The following is a 12,257-nucleotide window of genomic DNA, read 5'->3' on the forward strand; positions in this document are numbered from 1 at the left end:
GGAGAGGCCACGACAGTGAGAGGCCCGCGTACCACCGGCCCCCCCCAAAAAAAAAAAAAAAAAAAAAGCTTGTCCTAATGTTTAGAAAATTTTAACTCACACCAGTTTAGCCTCCCCAAACACACCGGACACAAATTCTCCTTTGATTGAATGACTCAGCTAAGAGAGGTAAAATTTGTTCAACTGTGAATCGCTAATCGTCAAATCGATACAACTGGTATCAAGGAGTCAACTTTTTGTCTAAGACACAAAAGAAATGAGGTAATCACGGTCACGGGTCTAAGGTGGTTAGCCACCTACTAAAATGCAGACTACCTGGTCCCATTCCCAGTCAGACTGAATCGCTGAGAGGTGGGGCTCAGGTCTGCATTCTAAACACGCTCCCCAGAAATTCGGAACCATGGTCCCGCAACCAACCAAACCACCTAATCTGTGAAAGCTAAATTAGCTTCGTTTTTTACAAAACGCCTTGGTAAAGGCTCATTCAGGTCAAAGGGGAAATTCGAAAACATTCCGATGATCGCTACAATCTACACCTCCCAGCGAATGGAGGGGTGAGCACACTCTAGGCTCCCCTATCGTTTCCGCAAACGTGAACAGGCCCTTTCTTTTGGGGATGGGGCCCTGAGACAGGACCGACTTACTCAACCCTAACTGTGCAAAGAACCGTGCTCTCTGACCCTTCCACAGCCTTTCCCAGGGTCACTCGCGGTGCTTCCAGCCCAGTCTTTCGTTCAGTCTCCACCCGGCCAGCGCTGGACCACGAGAGGACGCTCACAGGTGACTTTCACAAACGCGGCGACCTGAGGCCGCGCGTGCGCAGCCAGCCGCTGAGCTCTCGGAGAAGTCCGTTTCCTGACTTTCCGAGGAAGTGGCGTTGCGTCACTTCCGGCCTCCCTCTAGCTGCCATCTTGCCTCCCCGCGTGTGTGCGCCTTATCTCAGCTGGTCTGCCCGAGACCCCCCTGAGCGCCAACCCTAGTCCCCCGCGCGGCCCCATTTCCGCTCCAACAAGGTACAAAAAGGCTCTGGACGCCGGCGTGGGAGGAGGACGGGAACGGGGGCGGGAAGTACCCGGAAGGAGCGAGACAGGGAGGGACAGGGCTGAGGAGAGGAAGGCGATGCGACGGACAGGCGCACCCACTCAGGCTGACTCTCGGGGTCGAGGTCGGGCCAGGGGCGGCTGCCCTGGGGGCGAGGCGACGCCGTCTCTTCCTCCACCTCGCGGCGGAACCCGAGGACAGGAGCCTCAGGTACCGCGAGGCTTGCGGAAAGTGGCCGGGCCGGGCAGGCCCTGGCTAGGCCGAGGCGAGGCCAGGCCGGGGCCGGGGGTGGGAGGCGCTGACCAGCTGTGGATTAGAGCCCTTCTTCTGGGCCTTTAAAGAGCGGGGGAGGGGTAGGAAAGCGGGTGCTTTTTGGGCTCCCTCGGAACTGAAGTTCGGGAGCTTGGCGGGGTGGATTCGGGATCCAGGCCTCGGCCTGTGTAGGACGTTTATTCCGCTGGTGTCTTGGGAAATAACGAGCGTGGAATGCTGGAGTGAACTAGATCTTTCCTCGCTGAGGGTTTCCTGTTTTTCTAGATGAAAGAAACTATCATGAACCAGGAGAAACTCGCCAAACTGCAGGCACAAGTGCGCATTGGTGGGAAAGTAAGTTTTACTAGCGTTGGGGGTTTTGGGTTTTGGTTTCTGTTTTTTTTTAAGTTTTATGGTTTAGGTTTTTTTCCTCCTTTGCATTTTTAATAGAATTGGCTTGTCACTTTGTCCCTAGAGGGCATTTCACAGAGCTTGCAAATCGTTATGAAGGGAGTGGCAAAGGATTAAATTAGGTATACTGTGTAGTGTATCAGTGAGGCGTGTAGCTGGTAAATTAGAAGAAAAAAATGCAAGCGAAGAGATAAAGAGAGCACTTAAACTGCTAACTTTGCTTTTATGTAGGTGTTTTCAGTGTTACAGTATTTTAAGTAGAACTGAAGTGTTTCCTAATTTAATTAGGAATAAAATTTGTCGTTTCGGTTAGATCATCACATGACCCGTAATACCCTTGACTTTGTTTTGTCATTGGCTTTATAATCTAAGTTGTATATAGTCAGTGCTTGATTTTTATTTTATTTATTTATTTAATAACTAAGCTAAGTAGATCTAAGTTGCACCTATCTTTTCAACTTTAGTTTATGGTTGTGGATAATTGTGGTACTTAATAGTTGGAAGTTCATGCCTCTTGTAAATTAAGACCTTTCATAATCCTTTCTTAGCTAAATACAACCCAGGGTAGTTGTGTATTTTCTAGGATATTTGAAGATGTCATTCTTATAGGTACATTTTTTTAAATTTAAGAGCAATGACTGTGGATTTGGAAATATTACCTAAGCAGATACCATTCCATTTTTGCTTTGTAATTACACTGAAACTGAGGGAATAAGAGTGATTGACGGGTGGGTTTTTAAATGATCGGTTTTTGGTTAATCTTTCCTGGTGGCTGTTGGTCCCCTTCAAGGGGATTTTTTTTTGAACTTGCTAAGTTTTAGGTTCTGTAATTTACTTGTCAGATGTGCACTCTAGCAGAGGTCTACCTAGTTGTATTCTACCTTGTGTTAGCACATTCCTAGTATTTAACAAGGTGTGGTAGCGTGTTGAAACAGAGCGTGTCTTTACTTGGTAAAACTTGTAAAGCTTCCATGCTACAAGTTTATTATCTATTAGTTTTTCTCACTTCAAGCATTTACCGTCAAGTAGAGTCTACTGCAAAATAGCCAAAAGTTGCACTTAGACTTAAGTAATAAGATGTGTATCTGTTAATTACTGGGTTTTACCAGAAGTGAAAGTATCCTGATCCCCTCCCCCGTTTCCCCCCAAACTGGTCTTCAAGATCTACACCTACCCATTAACAGCAGTAGGTGTTTCTTGTCCTTTTTAGCAATTGTTAATAAGCTAGGTGTGGCCTTCAGGTGCCAGGAAAACTCGTATTCCTTGTGGGGCAGTGTTTGGGTGCTCTTAGATTGGTATTTTTAACCATCATTCCTTTTAGTGCAGGTTTCAGAAGGAGTCATTTGAATAATGTGCTTGTGTGCCTTCTTTTTGTTGTTACTCTGATCATTAGTCTTTAACTTGTGAGTGACATCATTCTAGGGTAAAGGAAAGTCAAGGTTTTCTAAGATTCTTAAGGCTGATGTAGGATTAAACTTTGTTTAGTTAATGTAGGAACTATTTCTGTCATTGTAATATGGAAACATTTTCTTCACATTTTAAGAAACCTACTTACTGTGGAATGTGAAATTAGATGAGTTAGTGTTGCCTTAGAGAAATCTGAAAGCGTTAGGTACTTTTTAGGTAAATGCTATGACAGCCCTTTATTTCAGTAAGAATTGAGTATAAAGTGTATGAAACCTATAGAATGTGGGCTGGGTTTGTTTTTAGAATCTTATAGTAGTTCTTTGGAATGTCTTTTAGGGAGGATTCTTTGGAAACCAGGTATCTATCTACATGGCTTCAAGATCTTTATTCTTAAAGGGTTTTGGGGGTGTTTGGTAACCAGTATTTTTTGTAGCTATTGATATTTTCAGTTAAACTATGATTTGTTTAAGCGTTTACTATTGCTGGATCCTGAGAGTATAAAATTTAAGAAGTTTAAAGTCCTTAGAGGGGGACTTTAATGCTAGTAGGGGAGATAGGCATCTTAAAAAAAACAAAATGAAACAAAAACCCCTTTTCACAGTGTAATATACATAGTGGAACAGAAGCATTTTCAAAATATAGAGATGGGAATAATTTGGTTTGAGGGTGTTATGGCAGTTTAGGGAAGGCACAGAAGAGATGATGGCCTTAGCAGGATTTTAAAAAGATGAATAGGAATTGGTGTGGAGGTTGGGGGAAGGTGAAGTCAGTGGGTGATAGCCTTTCCATGAAGAGCCTTATGTGCTGCATGAATGGATTAGTCTGTATGTATGAGAGAGTCCATGAGAGTGTCATTAACGAGTTTTGAGAAGAGAGATTGGAGATTTGGCATATATGTACAAGAGACAAGTTTTCCTGAAGACTGTATTCTGTTCATTCATCAAGATGTGTGCTTTCAATGAATCAGATACCGTACTCAATACTAGGTTTATAGCAATAAACAGAATCGAAGCCGTCGAGGAGCTTATGTTCTAGTGAGGAAAGACAATAAAATGTATTTCTCTCTGAAGTGTTATGAAGAAAAATAAACCTGGATAGATAGAAAATGAATGTGGGAATTTCTGTTTTTCATTGGGTAGTTGGGAAAGGCCACTCCAATATGGTGGCATAAGAACGGAGATCTGTAGTGAGGTAGGGAGCCATGCAGATGTTAGGGGAAGAAGGAAACAGTATATGCGAAGGCTCCTGTTTGGCCTTTTTAAGGAACAGCAAAAAGATTTTTTTGGCTGAAGATGAGTTTACATGTGTGATAGAAGATGGAGTGTCAAGAGTGGCATAGAGGGGCAGGGCAGATTGTGTAGGGACCTGCTAGGTTAAGATAGATTTTACTTCAGATTTTACTCTTGGATGCTGTAGAAGTCTATATATAGACATATCTGTGTCTTATAGTATCTTGTCTGTGAATATTAATGGATGTTGATTTTTCTTTAATATCGAAACAAAAGGTTAATGGTTCTGGATATGGAGTTTCTAAATGAGGCTTAATTTAGGTTGGCACATGCTCCCTTATAGAGCAGATAACATAAAAAGTAGAACTTTGAAAAGATCATTCCTTTATATCTGACAAAACCAGAAGCTTAGAAGTTATGAAGGATTTTTAGACAATTCCTTTCATTCTCCTCTTTTGGCTTCCATCGGTGCCTTAATATGCCTACTCACTGCATAAAAGTTTGTGGTTATGGTAATTTTCTTACACAGATTGAGAGGTCAGAAAGGAATTAGAAACTGTCCGTTTGAAAATGACTCTTGTGGTATAAACATATGCTGTGTTCTTTCCTTTTCTCCCCACTTTAGGGAACCGCTCGCAGAAAGAAGAAGGTGGTTCATAGAACAGCCACAGCAGACGACAAAAAACTTCAGTTCTCTTTAAAGAAGTTAGGGGTAAACAATATCTCTGGTATTGAAGAGGTAAGTGTCAGATTCTATTTCTTTACAAAAATAAGATTTGGGGCTTCCCTGGTGGCGCAGTGGTTGAAAACATGCCTGCCCATGCAGGGGACACGGGTTCGTGCCCCGGTCCGGGAAGATCCCACATGCCGCGGAGCCTGCGCGTCCGGAGCCTGTGCTCCACAACGGGAGAGGCCACAACAATGAGAGGCCCGCATACCACAAAAAACAAAAACAAACAAAAAAAAATAAGATTTGATTGGAAACTTTAATGTTCGTGCGTTAAATGATTTTTTTGACTCTACTGCCAACAGAGAATTTCATCTCTCTCTAAAATATGTTTCTATTCTACTATCAGAGAGATTGCTAAGTGTAAAAGGGATTAGATTGCACTTTCCATTTCAGGCAGAATTTTGCTTGTGCATTATGGTGTAATACTAGGTTACTTAGCCAGACTTCAGCTTTTGCTTAATACAGTGTTTGGTTTTAAAGGGATTTTGGTGAGTGTTGCTAATTTAACAATTTTTTTTTTTCTTTTTAGGTGAATATGTTCACAAACCAAGGAACAGTGATCCACTTTAACAATCCTAAAGTTCAGGCATCTCTGGCAGCAAACACTTTCACCATTACAGGCCATGCTGAGACAAAGCAGCTGACAGAAATGCTACCCAGCATCTTAAACCAGCTTGGTGCAGACAGTCTGACCAGTTTAAGGAGACTGGCTGAAGCTCTGCCCAAACAATGTGAGTTTCCTTAGTAGCAGTTTTGCCCAGGGTTACTGAGTTGTCAGTAGATTTCTAAGATTTAGAGTGCACAGTGGATATGAATATTTTTAAATTTGGAAACGTAGCCTTTCCTCTAAGAAATACCAATTTTAAGCAGGTGTTCTTGGTGAGTTAAATAATTTATCTAGTATGCTTTGATCATTATACTTGGTTAAGTGGAATGTTTGCTTTCTACTAGCTTTCTGTTTTGGATCAGAGACTAAAAATTTTACCTTTATTAGCTGGAAATGATGAAAATGTTAATTTGCGCTTCTTTTTTTAAAATAACTGACAGTTAATTGAAATATATTTAAATACATTATAAATTATTAAACTTCTTCAGTTGTACAAATTTAGCTGGTATTACCACTTGTCTTTAAGAACTGGCCTCCTGCTATTCTGGTGTTTTTAATTATACTGTAAAATAAGGATTTTGTTCGGGGCAGAAAATTGTGTGGTTGAATAGGTATATAGCGGGGTATAGCTGCTTTATGCTGAAGCTCTCTGATTAAAATTTTGAGGAATGGAAATGTAGAAGTGAGACAGGTTTATTATATGGTCTGCTATTTAGTCATCCATGTTTTTCTTGGGGTTTGCTCACTCTGCTTTAATCAATTTGTGTGTGTTGGTGTTTTTTGTTTGTTTTGTCATGCCGAAAGGCCTAAGAGGTTCTAGAAAGTCGTAGGCTTTCAGAGGTAGGCTTTCAGAGGTAGGCTTTTGAAGGATTCCACTGAAAATTGTACAGGGCTAGTACTGTGAGGTCTCAGCTCTCAAGTGTAGTTCACTTTCTTGTGTAATAAAAGGAAAGTGGAGGGCTTCCCTGGTGGCGCAGCGGTTGAGGGTCTGCCTGCTGATGCAGGCGACACAGGTTTGTGCCCTGGTTCGGGAAGATCCCACGTGCCACGGAGCGGCTGGCCCCGTGAGCCATGGCCGCTGAGCCTGCACGTCCGGAGCCTGTGCTCCACAACGGGAGAGGCCACAACAGGCCTGCATACCACAAAAAAAAAAAAAAAAAAAAAAAAAAATTAAAAAAAGGAAAATGGAGGCTTACCAGTCAAAGGCATTTTTAATTTTTTGATTATTTTCACTTCAGTAAAGGTTTTTTGGTATGTGGGTTTACCTGTACTGTGTTGTACACAGTGAGAGGTGAGAGGGATTGAAAGGAGAATGGGTTTGGAATTTGGTGTGTTGGCTGGTACTAGTATTCTAGCTCATTTGTAGATATCAGACTATCATGCTATTGCTAGTACTGTAAAAGAAATCCCAAATGTCACCATAAACATAAGTTGTAACAACACTTGACCATTCACCTGTTGTTCTTTTGGTTAGTGTTATTTGAACATTTACATTTCCTTTAACAGCTGTGGATGGAAAAGCACCACTTGCTACTGGAGAGGATGATGATGATGAAGTTCCAGGTAGGAACTTTCACTTGTGGTTAAACTAGAGAATCTTAGCAAGGGATAACGAAGAATCTGTACTATAAGAAAGATTACCTTAGGCCAGGGGTTGGGGAGGTATGTGAAATAGGGTAAAGTGGGGCAAAGGGAGAATGAGAAAAATAATGCGGTGTTAACCACCTAGGAGTTAGGTTTGTAGGCTTGGTTTTTCTCTGTTTGGGATCCCAAGGGGTGTCTAACTTTAAATATTTTGTAAATAGATAGGTATGTAGTAATCTAAATATAATAGGTACTTGCAGATTACAAATGACCCTTGTTTCCTACTCTAAGATCCATAAATATGAGAAGGCATGGCGAAGTTGTAGAAATATCTTCTATATAATCATTCTGAAATCAGCAGGAAAACTCCTTTGGCAGTCATGAGGCATTTTTCTGTCCTGTTACTGGGTAATTTATTTTGTTGTAAAACAGATATTGGGCAGTAGACTCCCTAGACTCAGAAATATTTCCACATTGCATAGACAGGAATCCAGGAAAACTTCAGATTATGTGTCATGGTATTCTTTGATTCTTTCCCCCACATAACTAATATTACTTAACTGTAATTCTTGGAATGGAGCAGGAATGGGTAGGGCATACACATATTCTTTAAGCATAATATTTATGTCATCAGCAAGTTAATAATTTCCCTCTTTCCCTTGTATTAATTATATGCCAAAATATACACTTCAAAGTATGCCAAATGAGTAGTGGTCTCATTGGAAATAAAAACAGGTGTCTAAATTTATATCCTAATTTAACTGTAGGATATATTTTGAGAGCATTTCTCTATCTTCTTTTTAAGACCTGATGATTATTTTTATAGACATGGCTTTTTTTTCTGAGTTTTTACTTTTTTTTTTTTTTTTCCTTTTCCTAGATCTTGTGGAGAATTTTGATGAGGCTTCCAAGAATGAAGCAAACTGAATTGAGTCAACTTCTGAAGAAGATAAATCTTGAAGAAGTTACTGGGAGCTGCTATTTTATATTATGACTGCTTTTTAAAATTTTGTTTATGGATCTGATAAAATCTAGATCTCTAATATTTTTAAGCCCAAGCCCCTGGACACTGCAGCTCTTTTCAGTTTTTGCTTATATACAATTCATTCTTTGCAGCTAATTAAGCTGAGGAAGCCTGGGAATAAAGTTTGAAACAAAGATTAATAAAGTTCTTTGCTTAGTATACGGTTTTATATTTTATTTCATTGATACTGATTTGTACACAGAAGGTAAAGTTGTTTATAGAAAGCTAATCATGGCATGTAATATGACTGATAATCATGGATGGAATCTGATTAAAGATTTAAAATGACAGTATAAGTATCAAAGGTGGTTTAAAGTTCTTATGTCTGAAAACATTTTTCTCCAGCAGGCCTCAGGGCTTCCATGGTTTGTTATGGGTGTAATTATGAGACTAGCATATTCCTTCGTGGGTAAGCAAGGAGTTTTTTTCTCTTAATATTGTCTATATTGTAAACATATACTGAGTGCCTTATATGTATTATAACACTTAATTTTCTCTCATTTAATTCTCAATCTATGAAGTAGGGACTAGTAGCTCCATTTTGTAGATATAACTGAGGTTACATCAAAAAAGTTAAAAGTAGTTAATCTCTTAACTCCATTCTATGTAGTGTATTCTCTAAGATACCTGAAAAAAAGTAGTGTTTGTGTTAGGAATGTCACCTTATCTTCCTTAAGTGATAACACTTTAAATAAATAGGACTACTTTTTTCTTGAAATTTGTTTTTGTTACTTTTTAAGTTAACAGTAATATTGACATGTATGTATACAGTTGTAAGAATTTTAACACGTAATATGACTGCCACCATAGTCAGAATACTGAATAGTTCCATTACCCCAGAAAATTCCCTCAATATAGGGCTACTTTAAAAAAATTGTATTAGCAATCATAATGCCTTAGTTTCTGCTTGCAATAATAAGAATTCATTTTAAATTTTTGTACTAATTGGAAAGTACCTTTTGAAGGTACTATACAGCTATATCTAAAAGTCAACTATTAACTCAAAAATGAGATGGTGTGCAAAAAATATTTGCACATCTTAACATTGTATTATTTTCTTCAAAGGATGTGTATCAATTCTGTTAAGGTATACTGCTACAGTAAGCAGGACTAAAAGTCTCAGTGGTTTACAAAATTAGAAAACAAGTACATGTCTCCAGACTACTGTGGGTTAGGTTGGGCTGTGCTGCATACTCCAGGTCCCAGACTGATGGAGCAACCTCTATTTGGGACACTGAGTTTCCAGGCAGAATGAGATGGTGGTAGGTCACTGCTGGCTCTTAAAGTGATACAAGTATCACTTCTTGTATATAACTGGCCAAGACAAGTGGAATGGCTTACCTGGAGGGCAGAGGGTTTGGAAGGCTTGGAGTTAAGGCCTGAGGATTTGCATATCATAAGCTCCCTGGTGATAGTGCATTTCCACTGGTGATGCTTCCTTTGAGCAGCACAATTAGATTTTTTCAACTCATCCCAAGAGATAGCAGTGACAGAGGCTGACTTGAGCATATGAAGATGGCCGCTGTCTGAATATCCTTATAGTTACTTAGATCTGTATAGGATAGGGACTAAATAGAGAAGTGCAATAGATTTCTAGGCCACTTGCTGCTTGTAGCAGATGCTGGCTAAGGTTAGTCCTGTTTTGCCTGTGCTTAGAGACTTTTTTTCTCCCAACAACCTTTAAAAATATTATTTATTTTATTTTTTATTTATTTATTTATTTTTTGCAGTACACGGGCCTCTCACTGTTGTGGCCTCTCCTGTTGCGGAGCACAGGCTCCAGACGCACAGGCTCAGCGGCCATGGCTCACGGGCCTAGCCGCTCCGTGACATGTGGGATCTTCCCGGACCAGGACACGAACCCGTGTCCCCTGCATCGGCAGGCGAACTCAACCACTGTGCCACCAGGGAAGCCCTGTGATGATATTTTTAAAGAAATTTAAGTACTGTAAAATTTTGATGGAAGTTAGGAGGTAGATTGGTAACACATATCTCAAACATTTACACCTGAAATAACGTATTGCCAGAAAATTCTGGTTTAGTGTGTGTAGTGGTAACCAGGAAATATTTTTTAAAAATTTATGTATTAATTTATTTATGGCTGTGTTGGGTCTTCGTTTCTGTGCAAGGGCTTTCTCTAGTTGTGGCAAGCGGGGGCCACTCACTATCGCAGCCTCTCTTGTTGTGGAGCACAGGCTCCAGACACGCAGGCTCAGGAGTTGTGGCTCACAGGCCCAGTTGCTCTGCAGCATGTGGGGTCTTCCCAGATCAGGGCTCGAACCCGTGTCCCCTGCATTGGCAGGCGGATTCTCAACCACTGCGCCACCAGGGAAGCCCAACAGGAAATGTTTTAAATACCTGGGTTAGAGTTGGTGAGGGTTTGGGGAAGGTGCATTGTGCATCTTGAAAGTTTTATAGTTGGACTAGGTTAATAATTAGGAAGCAGGTAACGCTACTGTGTGTATACCTTAATCCATGAGGTTCTTGGACTGTGATTGTGGCTGGTTTCACTCAAATTGCTAACAATATTTATTACCCCACTCAACCTCATTAACACTGAATGATATGCTGTCCTGTATTGTTCATCACTGTATCTCTGGTCTCCCTAAATATGGCAGAAACTCCTTGCAGATAGAAACCATGTCCTGTGTAAGCTTCAGAGTTGGGCAGACCTGGAATGAACCCCTGGCTTGTCGATTTACCAGCTGTATGATCCTGGGCAAGTCACCTAACTTCCCTGAGTCTCTGTTTTTTGTTGTTGTTTGTTTGTTTGTTTTTTGTGGTACGCGGGCCTCTTACTGTTGTGGCCTCTCCCGCTGCGGAGCACAGGCTCCGGACGGCCATGGCTCATGGGCCCAGCCACTCCAGGGCATGTGGGATCTTCCCGGACCGGGGCATGAACTCATGTCCCCTACATCGGCAGGCGGAGTCTTGACCACTGCACCATCAGGGAAGCCCTCTCTGTTCTTAATGGTTATAACAACAACCACCTCTCAAGGTTGTTGAAAAGAATGGAGTAAAGATGAGATGTGTTAGGTGTCCAGAGCAATGGTTGGCACATAGCACGTGCCAACCATCAATTATCAGTGGACTCACTTCATATCACCCATATGAGGAGACTCACTCATTTTGGAAATACATGGGGGATAAATATACTCTTGCTGGTTGAGTGAATTATTGACAGATCCATCACCTAGGGAAGGAGACATACTTGCAGGTTTTACAGGTATCCCAAAGGTGATCCCAAGATTGATAACAGCAGCCATCACTCTGAGCACAAGAAATGCAGTGCAGGAAATCCAGAGACACTGCCTCGTGGGAGGCCAGCATTGCTCTATCACAGCAAAACACACAGACACAGAGGAGAACAAGTCATCTTGGGGCAGAGGCTCGGGTTGGGGGTATGGTGTAAATTAAACAGCTGTTGTCCGTGTTTCTCTCAGTGTGAAAGGCAGGAGACAACATTCAGGACCTTAAATGTGTGCTTTTCCTGTCTAGTATCTAATTCAGTCTCTGGCAACTGGCCTTTTGATGAATGGGTGTTGGTCCCTCGGTTGTAAATGAAGCTTTAAAATGAAGGAACAGGGCCAGTGAGATGGAGTGACTTCTGAGGTTTATGCTGAGATAAAGGGAACTGTCTCACCTCACACTCAGGTCTCCTGGTTCCCTATCCAGGGCTGTGGCTACCGTGCCAGTGTTTCCCCAAACCTGGCTTTCAGGCTACCTACCTGAGAATCACGGAAGGAAATGCAGATTCCTGGGCTCCCCCCAGACATACAGAATCTCTAGGGGGTGGGGCAGGGGGGGGGGTCTGAATATTTTTTGAGCACCTCAGGTCACTCTTAGACACACCACAGTTTGGGAACTACAGCCCTGTGCCAAAGATGAAATGCAGACTTGGTCTTCGGTTCCGAGCATTCCAAAGGACATTGCTTGCTGGTTCTGGAGTGAGCAGTCCTGGAAGAGCAGGAG

At 41.5% G+C, this 12,257-nt stretch overlaps 1 protein-coding gene across 2 annotated transcripts; it reads left to right on the top strand.

Annotated features, from left to right (window-relative positions):
• Positions 1-873: 873 nt before the first annotated feature.
• BTF3 (basic transcription factor 3) lies at positions 874-8,444 on the top strand. Of its 2 annotated transcripts, none has more exons than XM_059061789.2 (6): positions 874-1,013; positions 1,579-1,647; positions 4,966-5,079; positions 5,600-5,801; positions 7,184-7,240; positions 8,142-8,444. In XM_059061789.2, the coding sequence occupies exons 2-6, from the start codon at positions 1,579-1,581 to the stop codon at positions 8,186-8,188; spliced, it is 489 nt and encodes a 162-aa protein (XP_058917772.1). In that variant the 5' UTR covers positions 874-1,013; the 3' UTR covers positions 8,189-8,444. The 2 variants fall into 2 exon arrangements, with proteins under 2 accessions (XP_058917772.1, XP_058917771.1); XM_059061788.2 differs by having other exon boundaries at positions 881-1,251.
• The last annotated feature ends 3,813 nt before the right edge of the window (positions 8,445-12,257 follow it).

This window comes from Kogia breviceps, chromosome 4, assembly GCF_026419965.1.
Source record: "Kogia breviceps isolate mKogBre1 chromosome 4, mKogBre1 haplotype 1, whole genome shotgun sequence".
NCBI lineage: Eukaryota > Metazoa > Chordata > Mammalia > Artiodactyla > Physeteridae > Kogia > Kogia breviceps.

Bases quoted from the DNA above. Each gene is read 5' to 3' on its own strand.
- BTF3 (XM_059061788.2), top strand. From the start codon at position 1,120: ATGCGACGGACAGGCGCACCCACTCAGGCTGACTCTCGGGGTCGAGGT. The intron at 1,252-1,578 runs GTACCGCGAGGC...CTGTTTTTCTAG, and splicing joins CCCGAGGACAGGAGCCTCAG to ATGAAAGAAACTATCATGAA. The intron at 1,648-4,965 runs GTAAGTTTTACT...TCCCCACTTTAG, and splicing joins AAGTGCGCATTGGTGGGAAA to GGAACCGCTCGCAGAAAGAA.